At 39.2% G+C, this 22885-nt stretch overlaps 1 protein-coding gene across 2 annotated transcripts in view; it reads left to right on the top strand.

The window, feature by feature from the left end:
• The window catches only part of FAM13C (family with sequence similarity 13 member C), a 54120-nt gene that overhangs the window by 16756 nt on the left and 14479 nt on the right, over window positions 1-22885 (top strand). For both annotated transcript variants that reach the window (XM_054832266.1, XM_054832267.1), the window contains exons 5-10: window positions 4379-4442; window positions 11800-11950; window positions 17128-17338; window positions 18190-18328; window positions 19734-19815; window positions 22240-22451. In XM_054832266.1, the coding sequence (XP_054688241.1) occupies window positions 4379-4442; window positions 11800-11950; window positions 17128-17338; window positions 18190-18328; window positions 19734-19815; window positions 22240-22451 (859 nt within the window). The remainder of the gene's footprint in view (window positions 1-4378; window positions 4443-11799; window positions 11951-17127; window positions 17339-18189; window positions 18329-19733; window positions 19816-22239; window positions 22452-22885) is intronic.

Below are 22885 nucleotides of genomic sequence, written 5' to 3'. Positions count from 1 at the left end.
TACAACTCAGGGATGTGTGGGAAGGAGCAGGGAAGCTGCAGAAGTGCTGATGTTCCTGCGCCAAATGGCAGACCTGTGCGGGTGAGGTAGAGCTTGTGGGGCTGTGCTCCCACACAGGGAGAAAACTTGACCAGATTCCCTCCGAGTCCTGCCTGAGACCTGGTGAAAATTCATCACAACCAGTATGTGTCTGCGAATAGCTCTCTGTCAGCAGATCAGGATTTGCTGATGAAACATTGCTTTGCTGGGAAATGATTGATCAGTTCCTAAGAACAGTTTCTTCAGGAATCTTGATGTTACACTATTCATGTTTATGGTTCCAATGATACTTCTCGTAAGGCATGGAAAGTGCCTGAGTGAGCTCTTGGGTTGCAATACACTTAAAGAAAAAAAGAAAAAAGAAAAAAGGTGGGGTGGGGAGAGGACAGAGGGGCAAACACAAAACAGCATCTTGCTGTAGCCCAAGTAAGGACCATGCCTGGTGACTATGAGGGGCACTTATTACAAGAAAAACAAGTGTGGTCATCCACAGCTAGCCTTTACGTAACTGCTGAGATTGATGAGACAGGTGCTGCTACATTGGCTTTCTGTCTGGCTGCTTATTCCAGCATTCAGGGCCTGCCCAAGGAGTAGCCTAGGATGTATCCTAATGGCCTAGGGCCCTTAATAGTGTTGTTTCTTGCACTGCAAATGTGCACTTTATGTTCATCCAAAAGCCTGTTGCAGTTCTGTATTGTTTTGTAAGGATTCATACGCATGCTTTTTGACACATTTGCCTGCAGCCATGTAGTAAGGTGGTGACTACGTTTGAATTTCATAATGTTTTTTGCCATTTGTGGAGGTCTCAGAACCTGTTTTCCTGGCATTGAGGCGTGTTGGTTGTGGGGTCTGCCTTTCTGTGAAGTCATGTGATGTAGCCTCTGGATAGGCTGAATCAGTCTTTTGATGTGGTACTGAGATGACCCTTTCTGAGCTGTTAACCTGGCAGGCCACCCTCACAATGGGAAGAGTACAACTGGTTACTAGACTGGAGACAGGGTTAGGAGTATTGGACCAGGATAGACTGAAAGTGAATCTGGAAAGTGGGTTTCATCCCACAGCACAGTGGGTGATTTGCTTGCCAAGATTTATTCTGGTATCACTAATGCATTAATTGGCCCAAAACACTAAGCACGTGTGGCATTGTGGTGCATAAACATGTAAGTCTCCTGAGGATGGCGTAATCCAGGGTTGGTCTGGATTGATACTTGCAAATTACAGAATGTAATGCTCCTTTCTGGGTTTAGTCTGGGAAGGAAGAAGTGACTTTGCTTGGGTTATCTTTAAACATTTTTCCTAGTTTTTAAAATTATGTGGTTTTATTTGAACTTTATGCGAGTTTAGAAGTGATATCATGCATAATTCAGTAATTCACATGTTCTGGTCTGTTTTTTAAACAGCTCACTGCTCATGCAAATAGGTCTTTCCCTTGAAGTCTGGTAGGAGCTCTGTTATGAAAATTAGTATTTAGAATTTTTTTGTTGTTGTTGTTATGTCCACAAGCTTCAAATGTACATGTTACTAGGTTGCATCTTTGTCATCTGTGCCATGCAGAATAGGATAATTCTGCCAAAGCCAGTTGCCAGTCACCAGTCTATAGGGAGGGTGAGAGATCAGGCCTGTCATATTTTATAAAGAATGATATAACATATATTTGAGTAGTAGCCACAGAGAGAATTCCATTTTCATTATTTTAGATAATGTAAATTATACAAAATAAGGGGTGCCTGCAATTACTCAAAATTTCAGATGAGGCTTAAAATAATTTTAATGTACTCAGCACAGATGGAAAATTAGGGCTTGTTCCTCTGCTTTTGAAGTTAATGGATATTTTGTGATTGATTTTTAATGAGAGTAGGATCCAACCCATAGTTATTAAATTGTAAGCCCTTTGTTGCTTGGTGACAATCAGATAATCTGCATTTGCTTAGCAGAGCAGTTAATCTTGGTGAAAACAAAAAAAACCCCACACCCCAACATTCTCTATATAGAGTAAGATCAGCTCAGCATACATATAAGACTGTTAATGTAAATGGTCTTCACACAAAAGTGGTTACTCACCTTAATGATTTCAGTATTTCCAGAATCTAAAGAATGCAAAAATAACAGCATCTTCCTCCAGTATTTTTAGTGAAAAAGAAACAGTAAAATGCAAGACTTTTGCATCCCTAAACCAGCAGGCAAGAACATCATCCTGAATGAGAGAGAGGTGGTACCTCAGGGGTGCTATAAGCTTTTTTCTCTCCAGGGTGCAAGACTCATGAGTGATACAGCTGTGGATTATGTAGAACTTCGTATAGCACCTGTAAGAACTGCTGGTACTGTTTTTATTGGGTATTTTTTAAGGAGAGTTCACACTGGCTGTGTGTTATGCACCCCGAAAGGAGTCATCCAGATGAATACCAGAAGTGTACAAATCTGACACAAGTCCTTTTCTTCCTTTCCTATATGTCTAGCTCTAGTTCAATGCAATAAATCACTCTTTTTCTTCATTAGTGAATTAATTCTTCAGCTGTTTGTAGCCTTGCAGGTCCTTCCTTACACGTTATTAAACCAAACTATAAATATTTCACTCTTTCCTATTAAATTAGTCCTTTTGCTCTCCCCATGCTTTTTTTTTCAGGTTTCTTTAACTCTTCTGCTGCCTCATACTGTCCTCTCTGCTGCCTAAAAGCTAAACATTAGTCGTTAGGCATTAACCTTTTTGCTTCTGTAATTCCATTTTCCTTCTGTTCTCTTCACATTATGGAGACATTTGCTATTCATTTTCAGGTGAGATGGCGGAAAGAACATGTATGTGGAGAGCTACACAGAGATGTAGATAGGTGCTTGTACAACAGTCAGCCAAGGCACCTTGCTGCTTAAGTATCTCCAGAAATTGCTCACTTCTGATCGTATACCTGTGTGTCTTGAGGGAGGTGCAGGCTGGCTGACCTGTGAGACCTCTCATTCTGGTACTTGATGTACCACCACCAAAATGACTCATTTTTGTTCCTCTGCGAATTGCACACCTTTGATCCTGTTTGGAGGCAAATGGTTGTTCACCCTGGTGTAGCTATCTAAAGTGTCTATGTTGGTAAGGAAAGTGGCATATCCATCATTTCAGTCTTTAAATGCTTCATAAATCTATGAGGAACTACATCAAAGGTCTGCACATCTGTCTGTACTGTTTTGGAGGTCTCCAGAGACTTTTAGAACTGTTTGGTTTTGCTGGGATGACTGAGCACAATAGGTTGAAAAATATGAACTATTTTGTCGAAAGGAATCTGGGTTTTGTGTTAGTTTTGATTATGCCTGTGAGTGAGTCTCACAGGGGCCAGCAAACATTGACACCTTTTCAGCAATGAGAATTCTCATTCTCTGAGACAGCGATCGTTTTCTTGCTTCAGCTGAGTTGCAATTTGTGATAGACCCATGTCAGGCTTTGAAGTGGAGTGTGGAAGGCCTCTGCTTTGAGGAAGGGCAGAGCTGTGGTATGAAGCTATTCAGTTTGCTCAGCTAATCTATAGGAGGTTTTTGTTAGGCTTCAGTGCCATTCCTCGGTAGAGCGAGTTTGTAAGCTGGTAGGTGTGTGGAGCCCTAGGCCATGACCACATCTGCCTGGATGGGACACAGTTGTCTCATTAGCCATAGTCAGAGGGAAGAGATTTTCCCCTTGCCAGTGCAGGACCTTCCTTTCCCATTTCCATGTGGAGAAGCAGTGATACACTGAGGGAGAACCAAAGGTATTGGACATCTCTGATGGCTGCAAAGTGACACTCATGAGAAAATGTGGAGATCTCTCTTACTCAAAGGATTTCCAGCTCCTCACGAGAGTCCCTTGGGTCTTTGTGAAATGTGCAAAACAGAACTTAAGCAGAAAGTTGAAGATTGGGAGCCTGAAATACCATCAAGTTTAAATATGGAAAGATTTATTCTTTATGGCTCTGATACAGAAAAACTCTTGTTCGTGGCCTAAAGCATGTGGGACAAATTGTGCTTAGATTTAAACACATGTTTTAGCTTTTTCTTGGCTTTAACCCTAGCTCACCAAGATACTGAGAGCTAATCATGCTTCTGTAGGACTTTTTCTGTGTGACTGAGGGAGCCTGGATTTTAATGTCATAATTTCCAGGACCTCATTCACAGTTTAAATATATTATTTAGGACTCCAGTAAGATCACTGTTGTTTTGAATGAGGTAAAAAATACACATGTAACTTTCATAGACATATTTTTTTTTTAATAAAACAACTTTATCCCATAACTTGTAATTTATGTACAGACATGATGAAAAGTTTGAAATATTTGCTGCACAGATAAGCAATCTATTGAGTGAAAATTCTTGTTTTGTTTTGTAGAATAGATCAGAACACATGCATTTCACCAAAAGAAGCAACTGAGCCATTTCACAGCTTAAATGAGGTAAGCTTAATCAAAAGTTGAAATATAGTGTTACAAATTTTGAATTAGGTATTTGGTTTTCATTAATTTTACGTCTTGGAATAATGTAATCACTTGAGAATCTTCAGTTAGCTTTTTAATTAATCATTCTAGTCATGTTTTTGAAGAAAAGCTTAAAAATGTGATACGAGACTGCTTATAACAGTTTAAAAGCCATAAGCAAGAGATTTTAAAATATTTTAATCCAACTTTATGCTGCTTTCGGTTTGTGCACAGGAAAGAATTAAACATTCAATATTGACTGAGTGAAATGCCATAATTTCAGAACATTTGATTTTTTCCTCATATTACAGCTCATATGTGTTCAGCTATCAGTTATGTTTTGTTGAAAAATAAAGAGTTCCCAAGGTTGCTACATCCTGCATAAATAAACTATGAAGAGTACAATGTAGTCTAAAAGGTACTCTTGTTGTAAGATGGGAGGAGAGGAGGGTTGGAGCGAAGAGAGGAAGCAAGAAAAGCCAAATAACACCTGTGACACTTGAAACAAAAGCTGTTTTCACAGGGATTATGGCAGGAGGATGGTGTGAGAGTAGAGCACAAAGAAGCTGTTTGTGTGATCATGTCAAACAATGGATGAGCCTGGGCTAGATTCTCATGATCAGCAATACACTGGAGGCCAAAAAAAAGCTTTGCAATTATTCAAACTGGAAAACCTTATAAAGCATCTCTGGCAAACAAGGGTATCAGCATACTAGCATGGAGTATGCTTACATACTGCAAGGGCAGTGGACGATACTGAACTTAAACAAAGAGCAGACAATATTAAGTGTACACCGAGACAACAGAACAACAGAAAATGAAAAAAAACCCCAGCTTTGTTTCCATAATGAACTAGAGAACATCTGTGTCTATTAATAGACGCCTGACTTTCTTTAGGGGAAAACCACAATGTGTCCTTTTAAAGGAATTCAGACTTAGTCTTCTCCTTACAATGAATTATTTCCTGTGCATTTATGTCGTTGTTGTTGCTATTGAAAAATCTCAGTGATAACTAGTTAGGCACATTCTGTGACCAATACAAGGGAATATACTCAGCCTCTCTCTAGCCGGTTAAGGCCTTGGGAGAAATCATCAAGTTATTGATTCTTTTGAGAAGCCCTATTGCTAATAATTACCAAAGATTCCACTTAAAACCTTCCATTTAAAATTCTTGCAAAGAATTCTTCAAAGGTTAAGATAAAATATTATAATAAATAAAATCAGTATAAGATATTAAACCAGATAATTAGATCAGAAATTAAAATAAATTGCTAATAATTTATGAGGAATGAGCAAGGGTTACATTCTTGTCCTTTCTTTTGCAAAATGTTAGATTCTGTTGTGTCTCAGGTCTACTGCAAACCCAAATGGATATGTTTCATAAGAAAATAAATTCCCTTCTTGGATTAGAGAAAGTGGTGTTTCTCCTCACTGCTCACCCATGGCATTACACAGACCCAGGGCATATCTTGTTCTATCTTATTGTTGCTTGCTTGTTCCCCATAAAGGAAGTTCTGTATTGAAAATGTCATATGCCTCCAGACACAAATATTGTCATAACAGATGCTGCAGAGATTTATTTGCGTTCACATAAAATACACCTATCTTATTTTAACCTGAACTCTCAGATTAAAAAGCAAGGGAGATGCTTTTATATGTCACTGTTCTAATGTGACGTATAAAAGCATTAATTTCCTTAGAGTGAAGAAATTGAACGGGTTGATATTTGCTCAGTTTCTTTTCTATATGAATCACTTCAAAGGCCATTAAATACTGAAAGCTTGGATTATTCTCCTTCTCGGCCCCATCTGATTTCATAAATCCAGTAAATCCATCAATAAACTGGATATAATAAATAGCTGCCTTCCTGTCCCGGAGGGGCATGAGCAGGCCCACAGGCAGGGTGCAGGCATCCTTAATATTCAGAAACACAATGTGCGGAGCAGGATGGTTTCAGTTTATGCAGAAAGCAGCAAGTCTGGACTTTGCTTCTCCTCCCTTGTCCCTGTCAGCCTCCAGGCTGAGACCAGGAGGGGTCCATGGGTAGGGCAGACTTTTTCCCTTTCCCTCTTCCCTCAGGTCTTAAATTTACCAGACCTTAGGATGTCCATAAGGACAAAACAAAGGATACTGATAATAGCCATGCTTTTTCAGGGAACGAAATTATTTCTAACAGCAGAGGCTCTCTGTCAGCCATTGTTAGCTATCTGCTCTCTGTGTGGATGTGCAGTGGACACTGATTGATTAGCAGGTTTGGCAGTGCTGTAGCTCTTGGTGCAGTAAGGGAGAGTGCGGGGCTGTGAGGCTCCATTTGGCATGTTGTGTCCCATCAGGCTACAACACCCTGGATGTGCTGACCAAACCGTCACATGGAGCTGATCCTGCAGGGTCCCATGCAGGGATCTCCAGCTGGAGAGGGAGTTACCAAGAAAAGAGAGAGGGCACCTACCAAGAAAAAGGTTATAAGATATTTCAGGGGACTCCCACTCATTGCCACAACATTTTGGTGATAAATTGGGAGTATTTGTTCATTCAGTGTCCCATTCTCCAGAGGGAGTTAGCAGTGTGAATGTAGGTGTGGGGTATTTAGATGTAAGAGGTTATCTATCATCTCAATAATTCCTTGCCCTAAGGTCTCAGCTCTTGATTTTCAGTAATCATTGGGTGGAAAGAGAGATTGTCAGTGGGGTACAGTCTACAAGCTTACTTGTTAGTCAAGATGGTTTCTTTACTACAGGCTGAGCTTGCTCTGCAAACGACAATCCTTTTGTACGGTGTTTTCTCCAGCAGGCAAGAGTGATACTTTAATGACTGTGGTTTCTTAAAGCATTAGCAGAAATTCCAAATAGGAGAGAAATACCACACTGTCTCTCTGTTTTCCTCAGACTTCCTGTAAATGTCTTTATTTTTCCATTGTCTTTGATCTGGAATAATGTGGGATATTTTTTCTTATTTCAGTGGAATTGGCATAGCTCAAATTCTTTGAATTGTCAGTTACTTTAAGCGGACAGAAAAAGAGATAAGAAACCTTTGTCCAAGACAATTATAGTTGCTTCTTTTTCAAACTTGCAAAATACTATTCTTAAGAGGCAACAATATGGTTATTTTTCCAAAGAAACTTAAGGATCCATTTTAAATATTAATATGACCTTTCATTTGCATTAGCATGGATCATGAATTACTGCATCAGAAACACTGGTATTAGGCACCAGAGTAAAGCTGGAATGAGCATCAAATCTAAAGTATTTGAACAGAGATCATTAGCTGGTATAATACGCCATAGCTTAAATTACTTCAGTGATATTGGTTTCTCATATAAAAGCTTACTAAAATTTATGATGGTACCAATCATGACCTAACATTTCCTTCTCCATGTATTTTAGCTGTTTGTATTTGCTTCTAATGTGTTTCGCAAATTCTTTTAAACCAGAGATGGCCCAGTTGGGCCCAAGGGGCAGGCCTGGACCACCAAGGATTTTTAACTAGCATGTGCACAGGCTGGTTCATCTCCAGATTAGATGTATTGCTGAGCGTGAGCAGCGCAGAAGAGTACACATCCCACCACTGTTGCAGGACACCTGCAGTCACATCAGTACAGGAAACTGGTATTGGAAAGTATTGAAGAATTAGGGGGAAGTTGGAAGTGGTCAGTAAGATTTCAGATGAACTTGGGAGGTTTAAGAAGATAAAAACAAGGCTCAGACTTTATTATTTTCTCTTCTTGCCTTCCTTTTGCCAGCAGTTGGTAGCATGTTGGCCTCCTCCAGCGAGCCCAAGGATAGAGGACCCACTGGCAGTTGCTGATAATATGGCCGTGTCCCCTCCCAGAGCAACTCTGCTTGGGCTGCAGTTGCAGAAACAGGGGACTGCACTGCTCCCGCCACAAAGCAGGAGGTCTGAGGCTGCCAGGATCCAGCCTGGCTGCTCTGGCATTGCTGGTACTTCAAGCAGCTCTCTGAAAGGGGCAGGACAGGACATGCAGCAGGGCAGGCAGCAACATCATCCCTACCATTTACTAAGACGCTCCTGTTGCCCATGAGTTGGTGACCCTGGGCAGCTTTGTGCTTGGCCTTTGCTTAAAGCTATGTCTCCTTACATGTGTTCCCATAAATATGTGGTGGCTTTTCATGTATAGTGCGCTGTGGAAGCACCGTAGTACTCAGCTGTGTTTCAGGAGTAAGATGAGGTTGATGGCATACTCCAGATTCATCATCTCCCTGGTAACATCAAAATGACCAAAGCTACTTAGTCTTTTTCTCCCTACATTAAATCTCTGTCAAGGATACATTCATGAAATCATATAAGGTATTTCTACTATTATTATTATATGAATTTTTTTAGTGTTTGGCAGTGACTGGAAATTTGCCATCCACCCACCTTCCACAGATGGGTGAAAAATATCATTTAGAGCAACTGAATATAAACCAGCTGGTGAATTATAGCATAAGCATTGCCAAAATACAATGTTTAACAATGTAGTCTGTGGGAATGCTTTTATACTGAACTTGCCATAAATATTAATGTATCATAAGAAATAGTGATGCAAAGTCAATATATTTTCTTGATATGGGAATATTTTTGTCAAATGCTTGAAGTAACAGTCTGAAGGTTAGGTGTATTTGTCAATTATTTGCCTACGTTCACCTTGTTGGTATGTTCTTCTGGTATGTTTGCCTATGTTTCCCTTACTAGGTAGCAATCAGCAGTTCTCTTGATAGGGCTGGGATCAGAGTCCTCACTGGTTTGTAACTGGCACAGTCATCTTTTCCTAGATGACATTAATGACTGTAAAATGCTGCCCCTCTGTTGTGATAATTCCACAGCCGCCTCATTTGGGTCTAGCTGGGGTGAGAGGCAGTGGAAAACGAAGCCTGTCGTGTCATGAAAACTATTCCCAAAACAGTGCCATGGGTACGATTCAAGTCGGCACCCTTCTCTTAACAAGGAGAATTCACTGCCACTTGAAAGCTGTTGAAGGTGAGATGTTTTCTATCATTCTGTCTCTAATTCAAGAAAGCACTGTAGAGGATTGGAGAAGACTTTGAAAGTGGCTCATAAGAGATGCTCAAATTGATGGTAAGAAGTCTACTAAAAACACCAAAAGCAGAAAGCCAGGTAGGGTATCGCCGGGACTGCTGGCTGGCTGACATTTAAAACGGGCACTAAGGTGATATGGCTGTGAACAGAGAGGCTGAGTGAATTCGCTATATTGGTCTTCGCTGATAAAGCCCATGGTGGGGACATTTGCACACCTGGTATACTCTTTCTAGGAGACAGGTCAAAGGAACCAGATCACTTTGAAGTAATATATGTAAAATATTGGACCAAACAGTGTCAGTAAGTGACAAGGAAAGGATGCCAGTCCTTCAAGAGTCCTGGAGAGGCTGAGGTGTGAAGATGAGGCGCTGCTGGTCAAGATGGGTAAATTACCCTTACAAATGGCAGCTGGGCCAGAGGATGGTAGGTAGTTAATGTAACGTGTACCTGGGAATAGTAGAAGTATCTTCTGCCTCAGATCATAGAAACTAGCTCTGTATCATGCCATATTTTTAAAAAACAGTATTACATTTAAGCATTTCATTATGAATTAGTGCCTGATCTTGCTGTCACTTCTTTTCTGGAATTATAGGATGAGATGTCAAAATGTATCTTGACAACAGATGAGAGCGACTTAATTCTAAAATAAATGTATAACACAAGCCATTTCTTTGCTCACACATCTCTGATATCAAGCTGCTTCTGATAGGAATGGCCAGAGCTCCTGTTCGCCCTGGGACCAGGAGAAGGAAGGTGTTCCTGTATTTCCTTTTTGACCTAGGCTGAGGCCAAAGTCCAAGTGTTTGATTGTAACCTAATCTGTTTTGTGGAATGGGATGTGGATTTTGAAGCACTCCTGACAGCACATACAGGGTCGCAGGATCTAGTTATAGTGATCTTGTGCTTTTTTGAAACTTCCCTATTTTGAGGTATTTCCTAGAAAGAGCTACTTTGTTCTCCCTTTTCACTGCCTGAATTCTATAAAAGAAATGAAAGGTTTAAGGCTGAAATCTTCCCTGCTATTCTCAGCCAAATTAGTTTGGAGTTTTTGTTTGTTTGTTTGTTTTGTTTTGTTTTTTAACCTAAAACCACTGGCATCCTTGGGTTTATAAAAGGGCTGTATTACAATAAAATTAATGCAAAGACATATTAAACTACACACTACATAAGTGACATATTGTTACATAAAGGAAATTATTCCAATAAATAAATTCATTATTTCATTAAATGAATCAATAAATTGGTTTCAGGTCTTTGACGGAGTGGGAAAGGAGCTTTTTGGAGTATAAACTTGAGGAATTTTTTTTCTGTTGCAACTCAGATTTGTTTTCAGAAATTGCTTTTCACAAATATGTACCATTTGAGTGACAACATTTTATGTATAATTCTGTGCGTGCTAGCTGTGTGATTATTAAGACAGCCTTGTGTGGTTTTGTTTTATGTTGCAAGCTATATTCCCCCTGCGAGAGGGGAACTGAATACTAGGGTATTGGTAGTGACTCATTTTGTCCAGTCAGATGGTGATTAGGGCTTTCACAGCATTTACATCACAGCAAGATGCTTGTGTCAGATTGTACAGCTGAATATTGCATGCAGCATTAAAGATTTAAATGAGAAATGGACCAAGCATGACACAGTAGCTGGAAGTGATGTTATAGATAACTAGCTTTGTCCTCATTGATTTATCTGCAGCAAGTGACAATGATCTGTTAATTTTACCTTTGCAACAGCTAGGAAATTATCTGGTTGCCCTGCAGAAGCAGCAGCAGCCTACATAAAAGCTAAGTCTACATAAAGAAGTCACTCTAAAACAGCCAATTAAAAAATATCTCTTCCAAGAATCCCATGAGGGAGTGTGTTCTCAGTAACTCTTTGTTCACTGCTGCGTACTGCACAATAGGCTGGAGAGGGAGATTTGTTTTTTTATGAATGGTAAATGGGGAGGGACATAATATCATCAGATCGTGATGTCAGCCCAATGAATGAAATACTTGCTTAGTGTATTGCTTCAAGACCAAGAAAAGGGACACCGTCTCAGTTTGGCTTCCTAGAATAAATCGTCTTTTGCTGACGAAGTCATCTTTCCCACGTGTCATGAATAATCCATGTAAATTGGGACTTAAATAACCAGAAGTCAAGAAACTGGTGGAATAGTGCACGTTTGTTCTCTTGCACATCCTCACAGAGCTGCTAGTGGAACACCCCTTTGCAGGCGCTGCTAATGGGCTCAGTGAGTTGAAGAGCAATCGCTGTATTCTGTTGTTCTCTATCTAGCCCAATGTTCTGCTTTTGTCTGCAGAATTCTTTGTTGAAGCTACAAGCCCTTGAAACCGATCTGTGCTCAGCATTTCTGCCAACCCAGGAAGAAACTCCTCAGCTGCCGGCACCCAAGGATCCAGCCCCTTCATCAGTCCAAACCAGTGTGCAAGCTGATGGGGCCAGTTATGGAGGTAAGCAATCATGTCATGATGTGTTCTCATTTGCAATTATAAAAAAGCCCTGTGACTTGCAGTTTAATATCAGATTTGCAGTCCTTTGGGAAATAGTGCAGAGCTAATGCAAAGCACCATCTCCTGATGGAAATGCTCTGTAACGTAAAAAGGGGTGATACCTGTTAAAAGAACAGAAATTAATGGCTACAACATTCTGTTTTTCTGAGAGAGAGTCTTGCTTTTCAGACAGGTTTTAAGAATCCTGATTCTTTTCTTTTCAGTTTTAATCTGTTTTTTTCTTGTTCAAGTAAATTTAGGCTCTCTACTTCCTACGTCTGTATTGTGTGAGATCACCTGCCACATCATGTAATTCTATTTTTGTCATTCTTTTTGTCAGAGCAATATCACTTCATTTCTCCTATTATTGATTTTAATTTAATGCATCAGCAGAGAGATAGCGAAGGTGAGTTTTACAGCATGTGGATTTTAATCATTTATGAACCCATATTATTACCCATCTGGGCAAACTGTGGTGTATTATCTCTCCCTCTTTCCTCAATATGGAAACCAGTCCTTGCAAATAAATAGCCCTAAGGCTTGGCATTATTTTTGTCAGTTCATAGCTTGTAGTCACAGGGCTGGCAGAGTCATGATGCTCTGTAGAAGAGGAATCACTGTTCGTGAAAAATAGGTCAAAAGCAATATGACTAATACGTCTCACAGACAAGTGACATGAATACACAAATACATAAATCATTTGCCATGTATGGTCAAAATTAAGGCAGATATGTCAGTAACTCCTTTGCAATTGATGTTTCATGTCAGAATAAAGGTTGTAAAGGTCGGGCTCAGAAGAACTTATTTCAGAGGCTGTTTGCTCAGAATTTTCAGCAAGAAATAACAGTATGTTATTTACCTAAAAAAACCCACAAATGATAGTGTTCTACTTAATTCTAAAGTTTGAGATTTGCATTGCACAGTTAAGGAAAATGATATGTAGAATCCAAATTATTATAAAGATGAAGGAGTGCAAAAAATACTGAATATCCTGAGTTTTAGTTTAAAAAAAAAAAAAAAGGGATACTTTATCCCAGCTAGGCAAATACCTTAATAGCTCTTGGATACAAGTATGGAACTAGCACTGCTGCTAGTCCCTTGGCACGGATCTGAGGCAGAGACAGATCTCATAGCCGTGCTGCACAGGCAGAGACATTTTGCAGCCCATACGAAATCTGCATTGACTCTTTTCCTTTATGGCAGGGTGGGTTTTTCCTCCTCTTCCAACAGTTTACTGAATTGTTTTGTTCTGGTAGATTCATAATTCATCGCTAGAATGGTTCATAATTGTTTCCTTTGCTTATGTTTGCTATTTTGATTGGATTTTGCTTTAATTCATACCGTTAGTGACCCCTAGCCCTCTCTAGTTCCTGTTTTGCCTATCTCCAGCTACACAGACAAATACTGGATGATGTAGCATTTCTCTCACGCAGTTCAGAGCATGCTCTGTCACTCTAGGAGTTCAAACTTGTGCTTTAATTAGAGCTTACCTATTTAGAGGATTTTAATGTACGCTCATTCCTGCTAACATCTGCTTTGTGGTTTGTGGGGGTTTTTTTTAATAAGTTGCCATTTTGCATAGATAGAGCTAGTCGTAATTCTGCCTCTTAAATTACTACTGAAATTGTCTGATACATTCAGTTTAAGTAGTTTTCACATGGGACTATTGGCTATTTCAGCTCAAACTTGGATGGAAGTCCAGAGATTTTTACCAGGCTAGGAATGTTTTTAGATGATGTGCCATATATACTATGTCTCTAGTTATTAGCCGTGGCTCAGTGAATCAGGCAATAAAAAAATTAATATTAGCAATGTACAAATGTATTATTTTTAAAATAAACATGATTGTGTAGTCTATTTAACTTCTTTCATCAACAAAAAATAGAAAAAAACCCCCTATTATATGTATGGTGAAAGAAACTAGAACAGTTTAGTGAAATGACAGGGTATTTCAGGATGCAAATTTTAAAGTGAACAGTAATTCTTATCTCTGAGCAAAGTCAACAATTTCCAGTTTACTTTTGAATATGAAAAAACTTGAATTAGAGCTGTCAAAATGAGACCATAAAGAATTGCAAGGATAGAGCTTAAGATTAAGCTAGGTTTTAAGGGGAAAAAAGAAAAGCAGAGTGTGAGTTATTCTTATAGCTTTGGGATATGGTATACATCAAATATGTGACTCGAGCAGTGAGCAGCTGAACTTTACTACAAGATGTTCTAAATGTCTTTTAAATTAAAAATTATGATACTGACATTCACAGACATAACACATTGAGGAATGAACACATCACATCTGCATATTCTTTTTATATACAATGGATTTCAGCATATTATTATTTTACTTAAAGAATATCACATACAGACATGTAACATATGACTTCTTGTCATAGGACTGAAGTCCACATTTTGAAGCATACTGCATATTATAAGATACTAGATCTTGGCTTTAAGTCCTGTGGTAAGCTCTTGTCAGTGCTAAGCTGGAGTGAGTAGACGAGATGGAGGAAATGCAGATAAGGGGCAACTTACTGGCTTGGCTAGAGGTAGTTTTAATTCCCAGTTTTTGCAAAAATAGAGGCTAAGATTAGATGAGACACATGAACATGGTAGATGTTTGGTCAGTTCATGGGCTACTCTCAGGATAATGCTTAGTGTCTTTAGGATCTGCACAGAGCTGGAATCAGGATGATGGCCCTAATTTGCAATTAAAAATGGAGCTCGTTATAACTTGTCATCATCCTGACATGTTCTGATATTTTAGTAACTGGGTCATGTAAATGGATCAGTTTGAATGACTTGCTGACCACTTCTGGACAGTAAGTAGCCATTTAATGCATCTGTCATAGACTTGGGACTAAAACCTTTCTTAGGGCCCTAACAAAGTTGCAGCAGTTCGTGAGCTGTAGTGGAGCAATGCTTTCAGGAAGCCCTGGTGCCAAGGAAATGGAAGAGCCCTGGCCTTTGGGAAATACTCCCAAATTCACCTGGTGTGCAGGTTGTCTCCCTTTCATTTGCTAGCCAAATAAAAAAACCTCCTTGAACTCTCGCAGCTCTGTGTGTTTGGTTTTACACTGGGGCTGCTCCAGCCACTACTTGTCCTTTCCATTTATCTTCCAGGAGTGTCTAGTCTTGAATGTGTACTTGTCTTCCATTTCTGAGACTGTGTTGGGCCTAGTAGAATTGCCTGGCAGTAAATGTGGAAAGGAGCAAATGTCTGTGACCACATAGTTTATCAGCAGTACAGACTGCCTCCTGCAAGAGGAGTACTTCTAGGTCCACAGAAAATCAGAGTTCAAAGGTTGGAAACTTTTTTCCTGCCCCTGTCATACACAGACTGGCTGATTTTTTTATAACATCATTTACATTTTACAGTTAAGAGACTGCTACTTAATATGACTATAAAAAAATATTCCTTTTAATAACAGAGCATGAGAAATAGTGGAACTATTCTTAGTCAACCTATTTCACAGTGACTGTTTGTTTCTTGAAGTTCAAAGATGGTGAAACAAAGATAAGCAAGCCAGTTGCTTCTCATTGACAATATTGTTTTTCAAAAGTTTAAGAAAAAAACCCATAAAACAAAACCCAATCAAAACTAGTAGTTTTTTAAGTCTTGCAGGGTAAGGAAAAATTACTTGCCAGAAAGAGACACCTTTGTTTGCAGAACAACATTTATTCAAGCCTTTATCACTGTATGTTTTCTGTGTACATCATTTCCCATGATTGGTACAGTGCTCTACCCTTGCTTCTCCCAGATGCCTTTCTGGATCGCTCTATGGGAGGATTTGAATCTCATGCATGATTTAGAAATTTTGGGTGTTGCTCTGATATCACGGAGAGTTGAATTTGACCTACAGAGTATGAAATACTTAGAGGAAAGATACTAGATTAGAATTAATAATCAACTACATTGTCTCATTGTGCAAATGCTTGACATAATTACAATTATAATTGATGGTGCTGTTAGACCAGATGAACTTATAGATACAAAAGCCACATGTAACATTTGCATGACAGATTAAACTGTGATTATACAATATACAACTGAATTTTTTGTTGTCTGTAAAGCAAAAACAGTTAGATAGTGCCTGATAAAATGGTATTTTAGGCCGTTGTAGCTATTATTTTTTTAAATTAGTAGTTGCTTTCTATGAAGGGTGCCATTCAGAGCTGGTTTGTCCCCACTGTCCCAGTGCAGCAATTGGGATTTGTAGCTTCAGTATCTGTTGGGCAGAGGTCAAATAAAATGCATTACAAAGGTTCCATTAAAATCCTGAAGGAAATACCCACTCACCATGGGAACGTCATGTCCCACGTACAGAGGAGAAAATGGAAAGCAAGTGAAGGTGAAAGAACTTTTCTAAGCTTGCCTGCTCTTCTGTGAGTAAATCCATGTACAGCTGTTTTTCAAATGTTACCTCTTGAGGCAGCTGAGGCGGGGTTTCCATTTATAGTAAAGGCAATATTAGCATAGTATCATAAGCACGGCTCCTCCAAGTAGCAGTCACTGCACACTACCTTGAATAACTACCTTGAATGTTATTGGTGGTTGTTGTTACTTTCATATCTTGTGTTCTTTAGACCTATGTCTATGTTACTTCAAACTTAACACAATTCCGCGGGATACTGCAAGCAACACTGGAGGTTCTTTGCATCAGGACACATTATATTTTGATCTGCCTTTCTCTTGTCCAAAGGACTAAATGCTAAATCACAAAATTAAACGTGTTTTGTACATTTGTCATCCTCTTCAGGCACGTGGCTTTTAAAAGCAAACAGATCTAGGAAATTATAATTAATAAATAATAATTAAAAATATAATTAATAAAATATAATTAATGCTACTATTCTGGGAAGCTCTTCATCTTTGTATTACACTTCATAGTTTACAAACACATGTACCCACCTTCTTCTGTGGAACTCAAAAATGCTTTATATTTAGCCAGTAACTGTCCTTTCTATTTTCTCATCCTCAGTATTATGCTCATCCTGCATGTGATACTTTGCTGAACTATTTGCTGTTTACTTTGAATACTTATGCTTTGAATACTTCTGTAAGTACAGCTCTGTATTTATCTAGGTAGCTAAATATCTTGTGAGTGACCCTCAGTCCATATTGGTTTATGCTTTCCTTCTAGAGCCTGTGCCAGCCCACAGAGACTGGCAGAATGACATGGACAGCAGCCCACAAGAACATCACTCCCTAGGGACCAGTCGACTGCTGTATCACATTACGGATGGAGACAATCCTCTCTTGTCACCACGCTGCTCTATCTTTAGCCAAAGCCAGAGATTTAATTTGGACACAGAGTCTGCCCCTTCTCCACCAAGTGCTCAACCTTTCATGATGTAAGAAAATATATTTTAATTCTTAGATATTGTAAATAATTTTTGTACAATCCACGATCTTTGACTCTTCGTGTTTTCCAATTACTGTTATGTCATAAACAAGAAATTTTCATATTGTAGCCTATTTCAACATGGTTAATTTGCAATACCAGAAATAAGATCTAGCATTTTTTCAGTAATAACACAGTACAATATTGTTTGAAGTCTTTGTTAATTATAGTTAGCAAGGACAGTTTTAAATGTTAGTTAGTAATTAGTCTGATGAATGAACATAAGATAAAAAGGGCTATCAAGGTATAATACTAAAAATTTCAGCTGCCAAACTTTTTTAAAAACTTCTATACATAGCTATCAGCTGCCTACAAATGATAATCAGATCTATTGATTTACAATTGTAAAAATCAGAAACTAAACTGCCTCCAAAATGATAATGTTTATTCCCAGTAATAAAAAACTCCCTGAGCTTACTTTTACAAATCATGTCATTACAGTCTCCTGTTACAGGTGGAAGATTTGTAAAGTAATATGTGGGTGTTAAATGTAAATACTGGATCAGGCTGTGACCTACTAGATCAAACTTTTGAGAAATATTCAGAAATCCCACAATTAATTAAAAAAAAAAAAAGAGAGAGTGAAAGACAGATGGTGAACTCATTAGTAAACCCTAGGGGTATCTTTAAGCAAAAGCAATTATTTTATGCTTACTTTGTAAAACTAACCTATCCCTATCCTGTGAAAGAACCTAGCTGCAAATTCTGAAGTGCTAGGAAAATGTTAAGTGTGCCTGAAACAAGGCATGGTCCATTATAGCCAGTTCCCTGATCCAGCTAATATGCTTTTGGCTTTTGCAGGCCAAGAAGTTCTTCTAGATGTAACTGTGAAGAGTGCAAAGAACCACAAACAGTAGCACAACTTACCAAGCATCTTCAGAGTCTCAAGAGAAAAATTAGGAAGTATGAAGAAAAGTTTGAGCAAGAAAAAAAATACCTGGTAAGATAATAATTGAAAAGATAAAGGGAAATACTACAAGAGGCAAGCAAGAATCCCAGTGTATTTAAACTGATGCAAAACAATAGGCAAAAAGGGTATTTTTGGTAAAGTAAAATAGGAAAATCATCAATGGGGGAATATCTTTTTATCATCTTTTAGTGTATGCAGTTGTTCTGAGACGGTAATTTGCATTTTCTTTGGATTACCTTTGTTGCACAATATCCATCTTCTAGATGTGCGAGAAGTTTGAATCAGTGAAATATAGCTGACAGGCTTGTGAACCAAAATGATTTAAAAGATGAAAAGCTACTTATTTACTTTGTAGAAGTCATTTGCTTGGAAACTGTTGCTCTGCTGTGCAGATTCCTTCATTCAGGCCAGACTCCTGTAAACCTCCAAAGCATAGGGCTCAATGGAAGCTGATGGCAGAAATTAGAGAAATCAAAATTGTGGTGTGTTGCTGGTGGGGGGTTGTTTGAGGTCAACAGCGTACTCTGTGCAGCATATGCAAGATCATCCTTCATATCGACCTAGTTTGTGTAATATGAATTGTGCAGAATAAACATATCAAAGCATCCGTGATGCTAAGGATGTGTACAACATGAAACAGGGAAGTTTGTGATATTTTATGACTACATGAAAATGAAAATTCAGCAAATTGTATATTACCTTGTACTTTCATCAATGACTGCAAACTTAAATATACATTTGTGAATTGTACTGCCTTACGGTCACAACATACTCTTAGGAGTAAAATTTCATACTTAAACAGTCATCACACTGTGACCAGAAAAGAATTTATTTCAGAGGTTTAATTTTGTGAAACTGTTTTTAAATATCTGAGTTTTGAAGATCCAGTGTGAATTGATTTTAATTTGGAGGCAATTTCTAAATGCAAAGAAAGAACTGATATACAAAGCTTTTGTTGTTTGTTGCTTTTGAAATTGCTGTTGTGCAGGATTTTTTCATTTGATTAGTTAAGCAGTTCAGTTGAAATGTTTAAAGTGCTTTTTCCCAAGAGAATCCCTGCCTTAAAGCAGTAAAAGCTTATCCCTGCAAGGGACAGAGTGCTTTGGTTACCATCCTGAAAATCACTTAGGAACTAGACTGACATTAGGTATTTGATCAGTCCTTTTGAAGTCACTGAGATTAGTCACTGAGATTACTTATCCACTTAGTCAAGGACTTATATGTTTTTTTAGGCTCAGAGCCAAAATACTCAGATCCCCATTGTGGCACAAGTACCATGATCAAGCCAAATGCTCTACATGACATCATGATATAGTGCAGTTGGAACTACAGACATTTTTTAGCACACTGTGTGTGTGGATAGGTTTTTATCAGTTTGATTGTATAACCATCAATTCCTCTTCTTTTTTATTCTTCCTTTTTTCTTTACATTCAGCCTTCACATGGTGACAAGACTTCCAATCCTGAAGTTCTGAAATGGATGAATGATTTGGCCAAAGGTCGTAAGCAGCTCAAAGGTACATAATAGCATGTCATTTCACTTTATTGCTGAAGCTTTTGGAAGTATGAGTGTACCTGGAATATTTTAGAGTTAGTTTTCTAACCTCAGTGCTCTGCTTATTTTTCACTAGTGCACAACAATAAGTCTCCCAGTGACAACAAAGATGTTAGGTGATATGCCTTGCCTTGATTCCTAAAAGCAAGGACTAAAGTAAGCCAGTTCAACCCTCATAACAAGGCTGAAAAGGGGGAAGGGGAAAAAGACATCATCTCTCCCTCATTACTATCAGCATTCATGCAAAAGGCAATGTTAGTCTGAATATTTTTATGAGTGTCTGTAATACAGACCTACAAAGTTAAAAGTGTCCCTGTAATAGTACAAATATAGGTGCAAAATGTTTCTTTAGGACTGAAGTTACACAACCCTAAAGCTTTTATTTTTTGATCATAAAAACAGATCTTTCCAGATATTAGATTTGGTCTTGAGGGTCACGTTTTGCCCTTGATTGTCTGCATACCACATACCATTAATGTCTGTTGGTCTGTCACATGCTTGCCCTAAGGGAGAACGTAGCCAGGACTGATTTATTTTTTTCTTTTAACGTTATTTATATTTTACCTAAATCTTTTTTCCCCATTATAAATAGATTCTCACTAGTAATTAAATTGTGATGTTTCATCATTTGTTTTGGATATAGTTAAAATTGTAGATATAGAGGGTGTGATTGTGGTAAATAAAGAATTAGAAACTCAGCTTTCAGTAAATTTCTTCTGCAAAGTTTTCCTTTAAATACTAGGCTGTGTAATTACTAGATTTATTTTTTTTCCCTTGAACTTTGTGTTACAAATCCAGGAAGGGCAAATGAGAGGAAATGGCCAAACTACATAGTTAACTTTCTGAAAATTATCTCTGTGACTCAACCATAGCTTCAGCTAGCCAGGGGGTCTAGCTATCATAGATTAGCCTCACCTTCATACCCAAAATGCCTTCATCCTGTGAACACCCTTGATTTTATTATCCTGAATAATGACACTGCATTTATGTGAAGCAAGATTTATGAGGTTCATGAGACAGGTGCAGTTGAAATGGAAAAGCACTCAAGTGCTTGTAGATCCTTCTTCAATTTTGTAAGGCTTGTCCCTCCTTCCTAGTGTAATAAAAATGAGTATTTTTCCCTGCAAACCTGGCCTGTATTGTCAGACTGTCACAGCTAAAAATTATGTTACTCTTTCTGCACAGATTTCAATAAATTTAACACATTTGGAGCCATCAATCTCCTGCCTTGCCAAGGTCCTTCACCAGCCAGGCATACTCTAGGAACAAAGCCTGGTTTTAAGGGAGCTAATTCAGACCTTAATTCAATTTCCTTGCTGCTCTGTATGGGTTGCTGAGCTCCAGGGCCTTTGGCTTGATGTCAAGCTAATATACTTACTTACATACTTTATTGCATCCAGGCCGGTTGCTGACTGGGAAGCTAGGACACGCTGTAACCTATATGTCTTCTGCTGGGTCGCTCAGGTGCTCTTCTGCCAAAGGAAGTTATTTAAGCAAAGTGGCTGGTCCTCCTAGTGAGGACTAGTTCAGCAGCCTGGCTGGGATGGCAATGCAGCCCTCTGGAAGGGGGGGCTATGGTTGAAATGGCACTAGAGAAGGGGGGGTTGGTTATGCAGACCTGGCATATACAGACCATGCAGGCTGGCAGCTGGCATGGTGGGCTCCACAGCACAGCTTAGCCTCCCCAGCCCTTCTTAGGGGAGCGTCCTTGCTCTCCTCCTCACTTGTGCAGCAGCACAGGAGGGCAGGCAAGCACAGCTGGGGGGACAGTGGGGCAGGTGACTGCAGAGACATGGCCTCTTGTCCAGGAAGGCATCTGTGAAGGACTGCATCCTTAGACAACAATTGCCTCAGCAGGCTTGTACATGTTCTTAGTTATCCAGGCATCAGACCACTTGAGAGTGCATGTACTTAGTGAGGAGAAGGGGGAGAGAGAGCTCTGCTTCAATATCCCACCCACACCAAACCTCCCACAAGTACTCTCCAGCGCTGTTTGTCCTTTTAAGCCCCTTTCCTAACCTCACTCCCACTGAAATTCTGCACTGATTCCTACACAGACCCCACTCTTTCACTCCGTGCCTCTTCAGTCCTCACTCATGGTAACACCTTTTATGTCAAAGCTGGGCTTGGAGGAAAAAGAGAAATACATATGTGCTATAAGTTTCATTGGCCTGGACACATCTCATCCCTTGACCACTGGATTTCTCTTTAACCAGGTAAAAGATGTTAGATGTTGAAGTGAAGCAGAGTTACTTTCCTACCCAACTGTGGTATGATAATAATTGTATGCAAGAAGTAGGGATTTTTTTTTTTTCTTGTAGTGTCGGAGGAAACTTGTTTGCAAATATTTCTAATCTATTTACTTGCCAAGTAATTTGCCTTTCAGAGCTGAAACTCAGAATGTCGGAAGAGCAAAACTGTATCTCTAGAGTACCCCAAAGAAATGATTGTTGTGAAAGCACTGGGAGTCCTAAAGAGGCTGGGACACAGGAGGCCACAAGCGTGGAACCAGCTCCCTCAGTAGAAGAAACCATGGATAGTGTATTGAGACGATTAAAGGAGAAAAGACAACACTTTAACCTTCCTGAGACTATTAAGGTATTTAACAACTATCACCGTTTCTTTCAGAACTTTATCATCTGAGGCAGATACTAACCAGTGTGCAGCCATCTCAGGGTATGCTGGCGGGTGTGCATCCTCTCTCTTCTGGCACTGCAGTGCATTTTCTCTCTAACAAGATGGGAGCTCTAGTGCAGTTTTCTGAAGTGACTTTTCTGTGAAGAGTTGCACAGAAAAAGAGGTGCAGGTGTTTTTTTCAAATAGTGCTGAGCACTCCTTGCTCAGAGATGCATGTATAAAACAGTTTGCCAGGCACTGCTGAAACCTGCCTGCTTGAGGTTGTGTGTGCAGGGAGCGCATGTTCTAGTGTATTGAAGGTGGTGACAGCAAAAACATCCCTGTCTTGAGTCCACAGAAGCTGTGTGATCAAAAACGTTCCTGATGTTATTTTGACAATAAAGGTCCCCTCCCAC

The sequence above is a fragment of the Grus americana genome, chromosome 7 (genome assembly GCF_028858705.1).
Source record: "Grus americana isolate bGruAme1 chromosome 7, bGruAme1.mat, whole genome shotgun sequence".
Taxonomy (NCBI): Eukaryota; Metazoa; Chordata; class Aves; order Gruiformes; family Gruidae; genus Grus; species Grus americana.
Note: the sequence above shows the minus strand (reverse complement) of the source record. Positions and strands in the feature narration are given on the sequence as shown.